The sequence below is a fragment of the Pempheris klunzingeri genome, chromosome 15, assembly GCF_042242105.1.
Source record: "Pempheris klunzingeri isolate RE-2024b chromosome 15, fPemKlu1.hap1, whole genome shotgun sequence".
NCBI classification, from domain to species: domain Eukaryota; kingdom Metazoa; phylum Chordata; class Actinopteri; order Acropomatiformes; family Pempheridae; genus Pempheris; species Pempheris klunzingeri.
Window position 1 is genome coordinate 22,707,903 of NC_092026.1, and position 19,083 is coordinate 22,726,985.

Below are 19,083 nucleotides of genomic sequence, written 5' to 3' on the forward strand. Positions count from 1 at the left end.
TTACATTACTATGCATTTCATTTAGAGTTAATTTAATGTACATAGCCTACGAAACATATATTGAGATATTTCAAATGATTTAAATGATGTCCTTCTGTCTTCTTTCATTTTAATTGGATTTCTAGAAATTTAAATGTAAAGCCCTACAAGCATTTTTTGCTTTCATGGTTCACCACCTCTTCTCTTCTTCTGAATGGTTTGCTAACCCATACTCATTTTGCCATTACTTTTGTTTGCAATATGTATTTGTCCCCATTCATATTTTTCCTTTATTAAGATATTTATCATTTTTTATTGTCACCTGTATTGTCTGTTATATGCATTTCAGTACAATTCGAACAGGGGACAACTTAATAAATTAAATTATTTAACATATTTAGTTATAGTAGCATGAAAAAACAGCATGTATTAAATGCCTATGCTGTAAGTGAATATTGCAGTTTTTTGCTTTAGTTTTACTGGGTTCGTTTAAGTAGCTGAACATCTTGTACACTTTTCTTGATAAACACAGCCACTCACCATATAAGGGATTTCCTCTTTGTGCACCGAACCCGCGGTGTGATGTGCACCAATCACCGTGTGAGGATCAATAGCACAACGTTTCTCTAAACCAATCAGAAACACAGTTGGGTCCTTCTCTTTCATCGCACAGCCAATCATCGAGCGGTATTACGCTGGAGGGGCGGGCCTATGTCCAGTTCAGGAAGACGGGTTGAAGTGAGGTGGGGATGAGAAATCATCATTTAGTTAGCTGGCTGCTAGCTGCCTGGACCCGACTGACGAGGTGTTATGAGCGTAGTAGCCAAAATCAGTAGATTATTTTACTTTTGATAGGTGCAACGATGGCCCTCTGACACCAAGAATGGACATAAGTTAACAATGACGGGGGAGAAAAAGAAGAAAAAGCGGCTGAACCGCAGCATTCTTCTTGCAAAGAAAATTATAATAAAAGATGGAGGAAGTGTGAGTTAAATATTTATTTATCTTCGTTAACTTAGCTTGACGCTGAGCTAAACTGGCTCTCGACCGGTGAAGTTAGTCAGCAGCTTAGTTTATTTCATTAAAAACTGAGCAGTCGTTTGTTTATGGCTTTCTGTCTTCGATGGTTTGCCCCAGCGGATAATATTAACCGTTAGCTGGGTCCGCCTCACCAACAGGCTAACACGTTAGCTACGGACTAGCATTAGCTAACGTTAGCGGCCTACGTTTGCTTGTCGTTTACACGTCAGCTCAGGTAACGCTAGCTGGCTAATGTCAACGCTAGCTCTGTTTTTATACATCCACTGTCCCCTCACTGTGACCCAGTTTCCCTGAATATCATGTGAACTAACTTAAAACCAGCACTCAATGTTAACAGCACCTTTAGTTTGTTCAAATCTAGTTGAAATTGCGTGTGACAGACGGTGCATCACTAAGGCACAAACTCGTGCTAGGTTAACGTTAGCCCAGTAGCATATGTGCTTAATTGGGGTTATTTTAGCTCTGTTGCAATAAAAGGATAATATCATGAGCTGCCTTTAAAATACTGATTGTCCTACCTGGCTGATTGTGTAGGAGACAAGATAAGGTAACTTGTCAGAGACGCTGAGAGATCCCTTGTCGATTATGTGGTTTATAAAGGTGCGAAGGTAAGGTATTTTAAACACTGGGTTTGGTTACATGGGTTAAAAACAAGCAAGCACGATGTTTAGGTCAAGATTCAAGGAAAGTCTGCATGTTTATCACTGTTATTGCTAACTGCTATGTAACAGAGCTTATAACTATGTGGTGTCTGCTCAGAACAAGGTGCTAATAATGGGTAAATATCATTTATTGAAGTTTCTGCAGTTCAGTGACACCTCAAGTCCACGTGTAATGTGATGAAATAAATACAGTGTGATTAAAATGTCCTAAACTGGACAGATCAAATAGAAAACTAACTACTATATCGGTAATTCTAGATATCTGGATCATTAAGATAGTGATGGCAGTGATGATTGTTAAAATTAGACTGTTGGCAAAGAGTGGGTATGGTAGGCTTGTGAATAAATACAGTGAGGCATCAGTGCTGGTTATGTAATCGGTTGTACAGCCATGCCAAACATACCGAATGTCCATATGAAGACAATCACAGTTGTAATCACAGTGAGGAGAAACAGAAATTGTTGTTTTTCCTCAGTAATTGTTCAGTCATCCTGGACACATGTCTGTAAATATTTTAAACAGCTGATGTCATGTGGCTCTATTCCAAGGAGGTCCTTAGTTCAGATCTTTGTTATTGTATTATTGCAGCTATGTCCGAACACTCAGCCATTAAGATTTCACTTTTAGCATCCAGCCCTTGATCCATCCATAGCATCTAATAGACGTAGATGCTCACTAGTCAATAGCAAAATGTGATCTCGAAAGACTTAATTCAGTGGAGAGGAAGTTGCAACATCCTTTTAATGACAGTTACAGATTGTTCCTCATTTCCTCACAGGGCGTAAAATTCTCAGACACCTGCCTGCTATCAGTCATGAAGCAGTTTTAAATTCATCTGATACTTTGCACACATTTCCCTCTGGACAAATTTTCAGGTTTAGAAATCTTTTGTTGCTTTCAGCCCTGTTCTTTGTAAAGAAGGCAGTGTGTCATCATAGACTTATCGTGGAACAAAAGGAGGTGGGAGTTTCCTCTGAATTGCTGCTTGTGACCCAGTCGGTCTCACCTGGACCCATAGACTGGCTTTCTGTGATGCTTTCACTGTCACCACCTGGGGGAAATGAGAAACCACATGAGCGAGCAAACTAGCAGCTAGTGTCTTTTCGTTAAGTTGGCCCTGGCCTACTTTACAATCTCCACAATTATCACACCGCGCCGTGTTTCCTGCCTAATTTTCTACTCAGAATCCACGCTCACTCATCATCACACTTTCTCTTCACCTTGCAGAGTTGTGGGCTTTACTGTGCTGCAAGGACCTCTCCAGGGAGTGGGCTTTTATGCGAATTAAAAGGATGTCTATTTGTGTTTTACTCATTACAGATATAGGTCTGTATTTAGAGTGACCCAGTAAACTGCAGCACAGAATACTTTATTTTTACCTGTTAGTTTAGACAGTTTCCTGGCTGTGACATATAAATGAAGAAACACTTTACTCAAATAGTAAAGCATTTTGATAATAGTGAATTTTAAATCTTTTTATTCTTTATATTGTGCCAGTACATAGGCAATCACCGATGACGCTATACTATCTTAAAGCATTAAATGAGTCCTCCTCTATTGCTTTACACTCTGTACGTTCACTTGTCTTTAACAGAATTAATTTGTAATCAGAGTAAAGCAATGTAGCTAATATTGCAGATGTCATCTAAACAGCTTAACCGTGTCATCTCACTCACATTAATGTTGTAATTAAAGTAAGTATGGCTGGATTAATAGAGCCACAGTGCTCCTCCGCTTTTAAATTAGGTTTTCGGCATGTATGCAGCTTAGGCGCTTTTTGTTTTGGGATTTTGATGCTGCGCAGACAGCGCAAAGCTCATGTTGTAGCAGGGATACACAGTGTTGTGTCGGTGAAAAAATAAATCGGCTTAATTTTGGCAGCAGATATACAGCTTCATAGTTATAGTTTGTGACGAGGTTCTCTGTAAGTTCATCAGTGTAGAAAACTATGATAATTTCATTATCTTCTTATTCTCTAATACTCAGCTTAAGGGGGTTACCAGACTCGTGTAAAACCCTTGTTCAAAAATTTCCCATAATTCTTATATTTACAACATCAAATTATTTAGTTTATTATTTAGTATTCATTGTGTACTCTGAGTGTTTGTCGCCTGTGAGCAGATTTCAATACTTATATGAAGGAAATATGAATTTTACAACAAGTCATAGTATTTTAATGTGATTGATGGCTTCTATAATTCAACATTCAGCACCATATTGGTTCATTATTTTTCATATTAGGGTACTATCTCTCACCCCACTGCGGACTGTCCCACCGGATTAGCTGATGCAGAGTTTTTGTATCATTAGGCGAATGCTGCCTTGAAATAGATTCCACTTTAAGGTTCGATCAATTTGTTGCCATTAACGTGCACTTTGACGGGTGTAAACATCTTTGCTGCTTCTCACCTTAATCCATTTTCTATTTGTTTGTGTCTGTCCGTTTCCTTCCAGCCTCAGGGAATCGGTGAGCCCAGTGTTTACCATGCTGTGGTGGTCATCTTCCTGGAGTTTTTTGCATGGGGTCTCCTTACCACCCCAATGCTCACAGTAAGTCCAGATTTACAAACTCTCCCCATAGACACACTGTAATATAAACTGACATAATCGTTCATAATGCATCCATTCGCCTACAACTCTCCTCTCTGGAAACCTAGCCAAAGAGTGGCATTTCCCATTGACTGGAATCACACAAGGCCTGACAGTGTACGTGAATGATTGAATCCCTAATCAAATGAGCATGGCCCTCTGTGACGTAGTTTTCTTCTTTGTGCGTAGGTGTTGGCAGATGTTTTGCCAACCACTAATGGACTGAGAAATATGAAAAGGGCATCAAACAGTTGTATTGTTAGAGTACCAGTTCTTTGTTGAAAAGGCTTATCAGGGGGTCACTGGTTTGTGTTGTCAGGCTACAACACAGATGCCTGCCGGGCAAACGCCACACATTCACCTCAGTGCACTGCAGAGGAGCGTGGCTTAAGTATTAGCTACAGGTAACCTGAACAGCATTATTCATAGGGTTTTTATACCAAAATGTAACCTGGGCTTTTGAAAAATGTTGCCACCAGAAAATCTTCTGTCAGTAATTAAAAAACACAGATGGTTGTTTCCTCAACAACGGATCTGATTTGTAAGCGAGGTCGCATAATGATGGTACCTCCTACCAGAAGGGACTTTGTAATAATGGGCTCCCTTTTTCTGACAGTAGCTTTCCAATTTTGATTCATGTTCTCTCTTTTTTTTTTTTTTTCCCTAAAATGACAAATTTTTCCCTACCAATGTGAGTGTCTTTGGGTAGCAACTGGTATCTCAAACAAATGATGAGCAAACATCTGTGAGCCACATGATGTAAACCAGACAGGCTTATGCAATGCATGCTTTTCAGCAGTCTCCTGTTTGAAGAGGTGGTTGTATGTGTAACTGTTAGGCATTAATTACCGGGGGTTTGTTGCCCTCAAGATCCCTGGGCGGAGGCAGGATTTGCATTTTGGACTAATCAGAGGGCGCCTGAAGATCAGAGGGACTGCTTCACTGCTCCCAATGAGCGTCCTGCTTCATTAGTATCCAGCAGCAACAGTCTTCACTGAGCATTCTCAGTCTGTATGTGTGTTGGGTAACTGACTCCCAGAGGAAAAGAGGGGATCCTTAGCCATGCCATGAGCTAGACAATGCCACTAAACAAGAACCAGATCCTGTTGTTCTGCCTCTGTCAAGCCACACATGCCCTAAATTAAACCCAGGCTTCCACAGCAGTGTCAATGACACTTCCACTTCATATTTGCTGTTGAAGTTATGGACTTTGAACTGTGAACATCCCATAGATTTTTATGATGTGAACACCCCTTTCCCCTACATTTTCGCAACCATTTTTTTTAGGAATACAGCATCTATTGACTGTTTATATCCTGAAATACTTCACTAATGGTTCTTTTTAGTCATTTGACAACAGCAGTAAACTAAGCATGGTCAAAAACAGACTCTATCATTTTATTAAGTGTGTTTTATAATAAAAACTTTAAAAATCTCACTTTTAAATTTAGAGTATTAAGCATCCTCGACAAGGTATGCTCTCTTGAATGCTCTGCTATGAAAGAGCAGTTCCTCAGAATAACAGTCATCTAAAAACAATCAAATGAAGTCAAATGTTCTAACATGAGGTTATAGAGATCTGACAAAGATGTGATTATTTTGGTCCCCTGAAATGACACAGCTCTTATCGTCTGGTCCTTGTCTGCTTTGAATGATGCTGTAAAGCTCTCTAGTCGCTGTGGCCACACTCTGACTCTTTCACAATCGCATGTGGGAACATTTTTTTGTCCTCAACAGAGCCGAGAGAAACAGACGCAGTTTGTCACAGGTAAAACTCAGTCATCCAGTCTAACCTCGAATGTCACTTGTAACCATGACAACGCTTAGTACAAACTAAAACGTTTTTAGGTCACTTTACTGCTCAGAGTTTATCTGTCAGGTGTTCACGAAAAACACCAACTTTACAGTTTTCCCTCCAGATGAATTTCTATCTTTCGATGGGACTGTGGTCAAGTTGGGTCGCCCCAGAACACAAAGCATGTTCGAACTCGTGGAAACACTGTGACTTGGCTGAAAATGTGTTTTAAAACCAAACTTGGATTTGACAGTGGCCACCAAAAAGGTTGTCTGTTGCTTTTATGGATCAAAGTGGATGTATGAATTTCACAGGATTTTGCACTCTCATGAGGAATGACAACAGTGTTTATCTGCAGAGTGATTTTAGCATTTAACTCAGTTTCAACAAGTCCTGTGTATAGGAGGCGAAGTGGCTAGGCAGCAGACTATTAACAAACACAGAAAAAGCACACAAGATCAAATAGCTATATTTAATGTGCGTTTTAATGTGTTTTTGTCATTCTAGTGTAATTTGCAGCATGTAGTTTTCTGCCACAGGCCTCAGTGCTTGAATTAATGGTTTATTTTCTAGATTTCAACCGTAGATTTTTGTCTCATGGTGTCACACTTGGCTGTACTTAAATACAGCAAAGTACATAAGCCACCCGAGGTCATTGTTAGAAGTGTGATTTAGACGTTGTGGACAATGTTGTTTCATCTGGTGTTATCTGTGTTTGTTCTCCAGGTGTTACACCAGACATTCCCCCAACACACATTCCTGATGAATGGGCTTATCCATGGTGTCAAGGTAAGACAGAAGTACAGTGTCTGACAAGGGCAAACAAGCTACAACGGCTTACAACATTTCCAATAGGAAAATGTAGTGCAGCTTCAAAAACGATGCCAATTTCAAAAAAAAAATGCATAAGAAAATCCAAAATAAATAGAACAGCAGAGGTGTGCAAAAATAAATGTGCTGGAGAAAGCCACAAACAATACATTAAATAGAAAAACACTTACAGAATATCTCTGTCATGATGGCAATATAACACTGACACATGCAAATTGACCCAACACAGTCCTGTTTGTATGTTAGCAAGTTATCTCTAGTCTTTTTTATTAACAGTGTCTCAATAAGAAGTGGTGTATGTATTGACTTTAAATGAACGTTTGAGTTGATCCGGCATTTTTCATATGGAATAAATAAGTATAATGTTTTTGCTGTTTTTATACTTCTGCTGTTTGTGTCTGTTTTTGTTGATTAAATATTAAATGCATATATTTATCTGCTCATATGAAGCCATACAGTAAGAGATGCCAGCAGCCATGTGCTTTTTGTGATTTTAGTAATAAGTCACATCCTTCTTCACCGCTCCAAGTTGGTTTTGCCTTTCTTTTCTTATGGGAGATTTACTGAGCTTGTGCGCTCTTCTTCGGCAATGCCCTGCTTGACACTAATTCAGTGACATGTTAACACCTGCAAGCTGTCCAGTAACCACAGGAGGTTCTCCGTCTGCCCACAAAATAGCACCTTCGAGGATGAAGTGGGTCGAGTGCACCATGACAGTCTTTATTAGAGGAAAAGAAAATGTGTGTAAAGAAAGTTTGAGATACAGTTACATCCTGTAATTTAATTTAAATCTCATTATGGCTGTTGTGAATGTCTGCTAACAGATATTGTTCAAGAGAAATAAGAGTGATCTTAACTGAAGTGCGTTAACAAATCTATTGGTGACCATTATAAACTATGTTTTATGAGAATGTGTTGCCTATATGTCAAACAAAATGGATGGATTGATTCTTTCGTCTGGACAAAAAAACCAAATGCTCTTTTAATGATGACACAAATGATTTTAGGTATCAACTGTTTGTTTACAAAGATGAGACAATTTTAAAGCCCACCTGTGTTTTCAGGCTACACCATGTTTCAGTCAGTGTGTCGCTTTTCTTCAAAGCAGACCTCACACCAGCAGGCCTTAGGTGCTTCGTCATTGTCTTGTTTTCTCAGGCTTCATGTCTTTATTTAGAGGAAATCTAAATAAAGGAAGCAAATCTTTTCTTTCCAGGCTGCCAGCTACGATCTCTTCATGATACCAGACTTCACAGTCCATATACAGCGTTTGAAAACACCCAGTAAATAGAAATGATTGTAAAGAGACAGTTGTCAGTATGGCTATAGAGGGCAAACTAAAGCTAGACATGATGAGTTATAAATGTTTGACTCAAGTTAATTTTCCACCTAAAAGTTGGCCGTAGGAGCAGTTTCATGCATAGAGGTTATAGTTTCACTGGTTTTAAAATATGCCTGGTACCTTCACTGAAGTGATCCATTAACAGCACTTTTCTGATGCATTGCCATAACTTCTGTCCCTTGTCCTCCCTTAATTTGCTCTCTCCATCCTCTCCAGGGTCTATTATCATTTCTGAGTGCTCCACTGATTGGAGCGCTGTCAGACGTATGGGGACGCAAGTCCTTCTTGCTGCTTACGGTCTTCTTCACGTGTGCGCCCATTCCACTGATGAAGATCAGCCCATGGTGGGTGCAAAACACTGACATCTCTGTACTATTATTCAGTCTTGTTTTAAGGTAGAAGGTGAAGTCCTGTAATAATACAACAATAGAATAAACTGCAGCCCGAACATGATCAATTAACAACATAATAAACCTCACAACCAAACTCTTTTCTTCTTTCAGGTGGTACTTTGCAGTCATTTCCATGTCTGGCGTCTTTGCCGTCACGTTCTCTGTGATCTTTGCGTATGTGGCTGATATCACACAGGAGCATGAGAGGAGCACAGCATATGGCTTGGTGAGGAGACCAAAACCAGAGTCCTGTTAAAGTATTTAAGTAGTAGGCCTGTTAAGTAGTAGATGAAAGGAAACACAATCACTTCCTGTGTTGATCACATCAGCTCTCCCTCTCCCTTCAGGTATCGGCTACCTTTGCGGCCAGCCTGGTTACCAGCCCGGCCATCGGAGCCTACCTTTCTGTGGCCTACGGTGACACGTTGGTGGTGATCCTGGCCACGGCCATCGCCCTGCTCGACATCTGCTTCATCCTGGTGGCCGTACCAGAGTCACTGCCAGAGAAGATGAGGCCAGCGTCATGGGGAGCACCCATCTCCTGGGAACAAGCAGACCCCTTCGCTGTGAGTAACAAATTATTGATCGTTTTCCGTCAGTTATGACCCACTATTGTGCACAGGTTATTTCCAACCAATTAGCCGTTAATTGCAGTGTGTTTTATCAACTATTAGTGTTTTATTGGAATGAAAACATGTTTGAGTAGGTAATAATTTAAGGTGAAGCTATTGAGTGGAAGTATTTTATTCACAGCAAAATGGATCTGTGTAGTTGAATATTTGCTGTGGTAGCAAAGAGCGCCATGCTGGGAACACTTTAAAGCTCTGATAATTAATGTGCATGGGCAGGTTGCTCACAGATTAATGCTTTCAGTTTTTTCAATCATTAATTTCTACATAGCAACACAATGAAGCATAACCAGATTCCCTTATTTGTAATAAATGAATGTTTATAAGAGTAATGCTGTAGATTTAGAGATAACTTGGTTCTTTATCATTTTAAGCAAAGGTAGTTTACCTTATAGTGTATTGTGTGTGTTTTTGTGTGTGTCCTCGCTGCCCAAATGCATTTTGGCAAGAAAAATGTATCAAGTTTAGATCCTTAAGGAGTAACATAACACCAAGCAGAAAAGCGGTGTAGGCAAACAGGAGTCGGTTGACCATATGTACACTGAAACAGATTTTGTTAGCTCAGTCTGGCAATTAAAATATTCCTTCTTTAATTCACTTTCAATGTAAGTGATGGGGTCAAAATCCACAGCCTTATTTGGTGCAAAAATAAATTCCAAAGTTCATCTAAAGAGTTTGACTTATCATGTTGGTATCTACCAAAGTTAGTCTCTTTGATATGAAATGTCCTTGTTTTGTTACTGTACTATGTAAACGGGGGGATTTTGTAATAAAAACGGTACCTTTGGAAGATACTCACTGGATTCGATTACCTCAGGCTGCAGAAGCCTCACGGTAACTGATTTAATATGAGGGACAAGATAATCATTTAATGATAAGTATGAAGAGAAGGTGTTTACAGCAAACAGAATCTGTTCAATGCACACATGAGCACGTGAGTAAGACTGTTATATTGGCATAAATATATTGTGTGTGCAAATGAAAGCTTTGATTTGCTTAAATAACCTCATCAGCGTGACAGCTAAAATATTCATGACGATTGTGGCCGGACATAAGGCAGCAGAGGTCTTTTATTACTTGAGGCTTATTAAATTAGAAGACACTGGAAAGTCAGCATGTGGGAGATGCCATTGACATTGCTCATGTTTGAAATTATTTAGCTATGCAGCAAGTTAAATTATTTCCTGCTGTCCTCTTGGCCAGTCTCTGCGTAAGGTGGGCCAGGACTCCACGGTGCTCCTCATCTGTATCACAGTGTTTCTCTCCTACCTCCCTGAGGCCGGCCAGTACTCCAGTTTCTTCCTCTATCTCAGACAGGTAACACCATGCTCTTCCCATTTAAGGCCACTGAAGTGATTGGATTTCACACAAGCATTGTTTAGACACTTCACAGACATGTACACATCTAACAGCACCCACTTATCCAATTATGATGTTGAATTATTATCCAAGGTCTCCAGTGTGAACTTTCACAGATGTTTTTAAAGTGTAAAATCAACAAAAATCTTCTTGTAGTGATGTTCACAATCAAAAGCATTTGCTTCTGTAGGTTAATTCGTATTTAAGTCATTTGTGTTGCTAATAAACTGCTGAAATTGCTCCTGGAAAGCTCTGGGAGTTCTCTCAATTCAACTGAGGGAAATTTGCCTTTCACCTACATTGCTTTAAGATTGGATCAGCAGGTTTGTTTGGTGTCCTTTTTCAGTGTTTCTCAGCAAAATGGTAAGGCAGAAAAACTAATGTGTTTGAAAACACTAGTAGCCAGAAATGGATGCATGTTATGCAATGGTACCGTAGCATCTGGAAGTAGCTGGCAGCTCCAAGATGAACCGCGTGGAAAAAGTGTGGTCTCCTTTTCTAAACCACTTGCAGTGAGGATTGTTTAGTTCGTGTAAACAGTGTTAGATGAACCAGTCTGGCGAGTCTGACACACACAGTCCCATTCTTCTGTTACCATCCTGAAAAAGACAGCAAAGTAGTTTTAGAGCACTGGGGCTATCATTGCTCTACATATCTTCCTGTCTCTTTTTATGCCTAAGTTGCTCTATCATATATTTCTCCACATTCATCGTCATGAATTATACACGCCTCGCACCAGCTGTGCTCTTCCTGATGCTGCATATTTAACCCAAATACACCAGAGAAAACAAGGGGGGGGGAAAAAAGACGAGCACCTTTTTGTTGATCCAAGATGCTGTAGTAAACAGGACACGTTTACAAAAGGCCACAAACAAACCCCCTCCTTTCATTTTATTCAGTACAAACGGTTGAAGGCTCTGTCTTTGAGATATGCACTTGTCTCTGGCTGTGCTTGTCTTGTCTTGTCCTAACCTGTGTTATCTGAACGCTCTCACCCTCAGGTCATAGGCTTCTCATCAGAGACAGTGGCTGCCTTTATCGCAGTTGTGGGGATCCTCTCAATACTAGCTCAGGTACTGAAACAATACGCTTTTGCCGTTACATGTAATATTGAGAAATCCTCTCTTCATGTGTGGAGTTTTGGTATTATCTTTCTAAATCGGTTTGTATATAAATGGCAGAAAATGTTGAAAAGTGCCCTTTTTCAAAGGTGTCAACTCTGGGAAAAGTCAAATCTTGTTTGTTTATGTCAAGCATCAACATACTTTACTGGGTGTGAGACATACCACGCCCAGTGTCCTTAGATAGGCAGTTTGGGTTAGAAAAAAAAACTTGAAGAGGGGAAAACAGGACAGACAAAGAAATGCAGCAATTCTGCAGTTGGTGGAGCTGGTGAAACAATTTCATTTATTTTAAATATTGATGCAGTTAAATTTTCCACTTGATTAATCTACTAATTGTTCCAGCTCTCTGTCAGAGTCGAGACTTGAGTGAAAATCATAAACTTCACGCTAAGTAGTCACTTAATGACTCCGTAGTTCAGTCTGGTGTGACCTGTGTGCTGTGTGTTTGCAGACGGTGGTGCTGGGGATCCTGATGCGCTCCATAGGTAATAAGAACACAATCCTGCTTGGCCTCGGCTTCCAGATCCTCCAGCTGGCATGGTACGGCTTTGGCTCTCAGCCCTGGTCAGTAATATCCACGCACACACACACACACACACACACATATACACACACACACACATACACATAGTATAGACAAACAACCAAAGATTCATTAAAGGGAAACTTGACCAAATGTTTTTATGTGGCTGTCCAATCAGTGTTGATAGTGAATTTAGTCCCTTGAAGCAGTAAATCCTTCAGTGTGTGCCATGTTGACTGAGAAAGCTCACGGAGCAGTGCAGACGGTGCCTGCATTTACCATGATGCATTGCTCATGAGCTTCTGACTCCCAACTCAAGAGTCATTGCTGCTCTGTCCTCTTGGGGTTTGCCTCGTCACAGACAGCTGAAAAAGAACAAAAACAAGGAGCAACAAAAATCGGACATCAAGATAGAGAGTGGCAAAGTTTCCCTCTTTATGAAATGTGCTTTTTTCACTTCAAATGAAAGAAAGGAAAAGGAACTTTCAGTTCTATCTGGATTACTTGGAGCTCAGGGGAACTAAAATGTGTTTAAGTCTCTCTAAAGATATTAGTGATGTAATGAAATGTAATCACTAAGTGAATATGATTCAAGCAAGGAAGGAAGTTTGTCTGACACGACGAAGCATTTCCTGCAGCATTGGGGCAAAACCACAGTCTCTGTCGGAATTCCTCTGAATCAGTTAACGGTGGCTCATTCAACCCCAATAAAACGGCAAATATTTAACTAGAATCAGAATCAAAGAAATGAAGAAATATTGTCCACTATTGGTGTAATGATGTGACGCACCAGCAGATGGCAGAATAGCCTCAGTGTTGTCACCAGTGAGGTAGTGACAATGCAATTTGATAACTGAGACTCTTTAAATGCATCAATATAGTGCTGTAAGACTCCTATGAATGCTAAGCAGTTACAACGTATACACAGGCAATTTACTGTCAACAAAACATTTTTTAAAAGAAAAAAAGTAGTGCAGCAAATGTTTTCACAGCTTCATTCATTTGAAATGCGTGAGTATGAACCACCACCCATGCACAAAGGTCACACTCTCTGTTTCATTTCTCTTGAGGTGAGATCATAAAAACTTCACCAGTTTCTGTTGTTGTTTTTTACCTGGAGAGGGAAGGTAGACAAACCATAATATCTATTGATTCTTAAAGAAAGCATTCGCAACATGTCTCTTTGTTGCTTTTCTCTCCTTCGGTCAATAGCTAGGAAATTAAGTTAAATAAAGATCAAGTTAGCCTCATTATGAATATAAATATATTTATAACTGCAGCTTGGTTACAGATGTAGATACATGTATAGATGCTCTTTTAACCATAGTAGGCTTTAATGACCTTTAACTCCCCTTCATGTACATGTGTAAATCTAATTTTTGAAAGGTTAAATAGGATTTTGTTTGTATCCTTAACAAATGTGTGTTGGTGTTTTGTAGGATGATGTGGGCTGCTGGAGCTGTTGCAGCCATGTCCAGCATCACTTTCCCTGCTATCAGCGCCATTGTGTCCCGTAACGCAGACCCTGACCAACAAGGTAAGTTTCTCAACTTTCTCTCAACACCTATCATCTTTTTTAAAGGCAGGATGAGTAGGAAAGACGATGTATAGACCGAAATAATCCCTCTCAGTTATCACACATGTGCTACTTGAACTGTGTGGCTGCTGTCTGCCTCTAATTTCTTATTTTGCTGTGTTTGAGACATTTCTGAGTGGCAATCTTGGGACAGTGGGTGTGTAGCACCCACTTAATAACCACACATAAGGTGTAAGTGCAGGACTCCTACATTTTCCCCTAGGAAATGTTGCATCTTTTAGAAATCTTGGTGACAACACTATGCTTGTTTGTGTCTGTCTGTAGGTGTTGTCCAGGGGATGATAACTGGTATTCGGGGCCTCTGTAACGGTTTGGGTCCTGCTCTGTACGGCTTTGTCTTCTACTTGTTCCACGTGGAGCTGACCGACACGGACGGCTCTGAGAAAGGTGCCAAATCCAACATGGCCAACCCCACTGATGAGGTGAGCATGAACGCTGAAAGTACACCGAGGTCAATCACACAGTTCAAATGAAAAAAAACGCAATACTAGTTATTGTATATGTATAAATATCTGTTGTGTCGTCTCTCCAGAGTGCCATCATCCCAGGTCCTCCCTTCCTGTTTGGTGCATGCTCAGTGCTGTTGTCTCTGCTGGTGGCCCTGTTTATCCCAGAGCACACGGGGCCCGGCATGCGGCCCGGCGCCTATAAGAAGCACAGCAACGGGGCACAGAGTCACTCCCACAGCCCTCAAGGCAGCGGGGCTGAGGGCAAGGAGCCGCTGCTGGAGGACAGCAGCGTATAACCTCAGCTAATGGGGGCAGACACCCTCGCTCCAACCCAACATCCCCCCACACACATGGACAGATACACGCATTTTACCACACGGACACACACTCACCTCAGGCACACATCAGACTCAAGTGCCATGAAGAGGTGTTTGTGTCCTCAGCACAAAAGTGGGCACTCCCTCCTTAGCAGCCCTTTTCATTTTTTTAAAGCAGGGTATCGTGAGGACTCTCTAAAGACCCTGTACAAGGAGAGTGTGTTGAGTATTTTTTGGGCTGCAGTGGAAAGGTGCGAGTGACTTGGCTGAGCTGGACTCTAATCTTCGGTTTCTATAAAGCAGCAACAGAGCGGAGTATACAACAGCTTGCCCCCCTCCTGGTGCAAAACAGAAAAAAAAAAAGTGATTTGGATTTAGTGTGCGAGTGGGGTATATCTCAAATGTTACTAAATCTCTGTGTGATTCTTCATATTCCTCTGTAGCCAGTGAAGTGGCAACTTTGTCTGTTTGTCCAACGAGAGTGTAACAAACAGTCAGTTGAGCACTTGTGTAATGGTCTTTCACAAGCTAACATCTGTTCAGACGCCTGTCAAAGCATCCAAGAAGGGAACGCAGTTCTTCCTCTGTGTGCTCAGCTGGGGAAGCACAGCAACTGTGTACCTGTGAGGGGACGACTCTCTGCAGACCAGAGAGGCGCTGCCCCATCTAGGCTAGAAAGGGTCAACTGGTTCAGTTATACAAAGCCTCGTAAGACCACACTTTGTTTAAATGGTCACACTTCTGACAAAGAGAAGTGTGCGAGAGAGAGACCACTTTATTAGCTGAAACCGTTTTTCAATGTTTACTTGCCATTCTCTAGATAAGTAGTACTGTTTGGCTTGTATATTTTTCTCTGTTCAAACTGAAGGCTAGTTGTACTTCAAGTTCTTATTCAAGAAACAAATGTTGCCTCGAAGTGACTTAATATATATATCTATATATATTAATTACGTAACCTGTATGAAGACCGAGGTCTGAGAAGGCTCTGTAATCTTACTCTATCGCTCCCATCGGAGCCGTTACACACTTAATTCCTTTTGTTTTCATGCCCTTCCTGTTACTTTGTTTCCTGACATTTATTACCATCACGGTAAGGCTTAAAGAACCATGGTTTTGTTTTGGAAGCCTCTGGACCATTTGAAGCTAGAGCGCTGCTATCAGCATGTCAGTGTTGGCACTGACTGTTAATACGGTTAGTCTGTTATCATTAGCTTAAACAGAATATTATCACTCATGTTGCTGCAGTAGATAATTCAAACGAAGTGTGGGGATATGTGGTGGATGGAGATTTCTACTGTGGTAACTGGATATGAATTATGAAACAGTTTCACAGAATCCTTGAGATTTAAGCTTCCATACAGTTATTTAAGGGCACATTTCTCAAACGATAGTTTAAAATCACACCTGGTAGAAACTTTAGCTGTGAAGGACCCTCATGGAGCTGGCTTGTAACTCATAAACTTGCGTTTAAACAGGCGTCAGATTCACGACAAGGGGGAAGCTGTTTGGTTATTGTCAGACCAGTTCTAAGCCTGCGCCAACCTGCACCACCTATAGGGGGGAGAAAAGTGGCTGCAACAGGCAAGGCTGCTCCAATTTTAGCAAATGTGACAGCTGCAATTTCTTATGTTTAGAGTGTTTTTGACATTTTCCACAAACATCTGTTTGCTGCAATAAATTAAAAACATAACATAATTTAGCGTCACACAAGGTTTTCGATCAAATGTATTCATTCATGAATACATGCAAATAACAGTGGTCCCATTCTGACCGACCAACACTGATTATATTAGTAAATACGATCCAGTTAAATTAAATTAAATGTGACAAAGTGTAACATCTCCAACGTGAACGCTACTACGAGTCAGAAAGCGTCCGAGCCGCAGCTTCTGGTGTTTTTCTTGCCAGTAGATGGTGCACACCTGCTCGTGTGTCTGCAGCTCTGAACCCCACTGCAGCTCCCTTTTTTTGCCAGCAGATGTTGCAGGTTGAACACGAATGGTGGGTCTGAAACTGCCGCGGCTCCGTAACTGGACACTATTGGCTCTGTTTGGTTTTCGTGCTTCGCATCAGTGACACTGTGCTCCCTTTGTTCGCATACCGCGTCAGCAACGGATGAATTATCCTCGTAACTTGTAACTATTCATTTGTAAATGCCTCAAGTGCATTTAAATAGCCAAATTACAACCTGATAGGGAATTAATAGCTAACAGTGGGTTTCATGCTCTTTAACGTCTATCTGAACAGAAATGTACGTCATATTTTGTGCCAAATTATTTTTGGTTTTTTTTTTTTTTTTGGTTTGCTTTTTCATACTGTGTGTGTATGTGTGCTTGTGCACTTTGAGTGATTTTGATATTTGTTTTTGTTTTGTTTTTCTCTTGTCTTAATTTCTTTGGCTGAAGATTTAAAACTTCATCCAGTCATTTTTAGGAATCTTTTCAACATTGTGGCTAGATGGTAAATCATCGAATGTCCATCTGTCTGTTTTCAGTCTCGGTCTTCATTTGATAACAAGCATTTCACAGTGGTTAGTTACATTTGATATGATTATTTCTTTTCCAGATTTATCAGTTAGATCATAACAAATGTCACTGAATGTTTCAAGCCAAGCTGTACATGTTGACCACACTATACCCTCAACATTTTGACTTAACCTGTCATAGTTTTTATTATTTCAGGGGGGGTGTTACCAGGCAGGAAGCCATTAGTGTTGATTTAATCTCTGAATATCATATGTTTTTTTTTAATTTATCATTTATTGGACCAAGACATTGATGAACCCATAAATTCAGATCCTATTTCAATTGGTAAGATTCTGCACCAGCCCCACGTGCACTCGTACAGTTTCCAAGCAGATGACTGTAAATGTACAAAAATCACCTGTACGTACAGCAAAATGTATATATTTATTGCTCAAGGAGATGGCCACCTCTTGGTCTATTTGGTTGTATGGTGCAATTATTATTATATATTTCTCAAGACTTACCTGCTAGCCACTCCTGTTTTTAGTACGATGTGGTTTGTGGCCTGAACCCCCTCTCTGTGTGCCTAAAATTAGCCAAGAAATGAGTATGGCAACATAAGTAAATGGTGGTTATTATGTAAATATGGGAAACTAATGACAAACTATTTATTAAAGGTTTATTGTACAATGAAATGCTTGAGTTTGCCTCTGTGGGTTTTCGGGGTCTGTACAATACATTTTGTGTCATTATGCCAAAGCTAATTGATTGGATGTGTGTGCCTGTGCAACCAATCAACCAGTAATTCTTTCAGTGTTGTGCTTAAAACAGTGATTGTAAATCTAAAGTTAAGTAAATCCCATTAATTCCCATTATGAACAGTCAGTATTCCTGTTAGTTTCTACTTACTACTTCTAATACCACACTTTTTGCATCATGCCCTAATTTTGTTGGTCACTTGTTGCCTACTTACACACTTTATGTACCCAATTCTCAATGCACAGACCTAAGCTCCTTTATGTTCTGTAGTCTGAGTGTTTCTTTTATAAAGCCGTACAGAGGTGGTAGTAAAGGCTGGTAGAAATCCTTGTGTGTGCTAGTTGTGGGCAAAATTTGGCCTTCAATATTAAGTAAAACCAAGCCCAGAAGTTTTACGGTTGAAAGCAGCTACTAATGTCGAGTAGGGGAGAAAAATGTGTTCAGTTAACTTCTGAATATATCCAAACCACATAATATCTGAGTGCATGCAAAACACGAGCATGCTAATATGTGTTCATGTGCCCAAACGTGATCCACAGGAACTACAGACATCTGTGGGATTGATACTGAAGGGATCGATCTGTCCACTGCTAGCTTAACAGTTAGGAGAGTGGTTGAATTAATTCTGTACCTTTTTGAAATGTTGTTTAAAAACTTTACCTGTTGATTGAAAAAGTTCCTCAATGTAATGTTAGGCTGGAATAATTGTTTTTTTAATTATAATACATTCAAGGATTTATTTTGCTCATCTCTATGTTGTAGGTCTCCAATTTCACACAGTAGTCAGCTGCAGAACGACCAAATTTCTACCCTGACTGTTCATTTTTATGTTTTTCTGTCGCTGGCGGGGGGGGGGGAGCTTTGCAGAATGCCGTTTGCATAAATCCCAGCACATTAGCACACATTAGTACATGTGCTAACATGATCCTACATGAGATTACTGATGCTTTCACATCACTTTCACTCTTGCTTTTGATGGATTAGACAAACATTGAAGACTGTCAGTCGCTGCCTCTATAATAGGACTTTTTCCCTCTACATTTACAGAATACTGTCTGCATGCCTGGACAGACGGCCCTGCTGGTGTTTCCTTATGTCTGCTGGGATATGATGATGTAGGCAGAGTGTCCAAATGGAGCAGCAGGTGTTTTCGGGTCTTAACCTGGGATAGAGGAGATAATAATAAGACTCTTAACCATAATCCATTCCCTATTGTTTCCTGCCAAGCC

At 40.4% G+C, this 19,083-nt stretch overlaps 1 protein-coding gene across 1 annotated transcript; it reads left to right on the forward strand.

Annotated features, from left to right (window-relative positions):
* The first annotated feature begins 760 nt into the window (after positions 1–760).
* Positions 761–17,790, forward strand: mfsd14a2 (major facilitator superfamily domain containing 14A2). The gene is made up of 12 exons (XM_070844372.1): positions 761–963; positions 4,138–4,233; positions 6,794–6,856; positions 8,457–8,584; positions 8,744–8,858; positions 8,980–9,198; positions 10,465–10,578; positions 11,622–11,693; positions 12,196–12,308; positions 13,707–13,804; positions 14,129–14,286; positions 14,397–17,790. Exons 1-12 carry the CDS (start codon positions 880–882, stop codon positions 14,607–14,609), a joined length of 1,473 nt encoding a protein of 490 aa, XP_070700473.1. The 5' UTR covers positions 761–879; the 3' UTR covers positions 14,610–17,790.
* The last annotated feature ends 1,293 nt before the right edge of the window (positions 17,791–19,083 follow it).

Bases quoted from the DNA above. Each gene is read 5' to 3' on its own strand.
- mfsd14a2 (XM_070844372.1), top strand. From the start codon at position 880: ATGACGGGGGAGAAAAAGAAGAAAAAGCGGCTGAACCGCAGCATTCTT. The intron at 8,585-8,743 runs GTGGGTGCAAAA...TTCTTCTTTCAG, and splicing joins CTGATGAAGATCAGCCCATG to GTGGTACTTTGCAGTCATTT. The intron at 11,694-12,195 runs GTACTGAAACAA...GTGTGTTTGCAG, and splicing joins TCCTCTCAATACTAGCTCAG to ACGGTGGTGCTGGGGATCCT.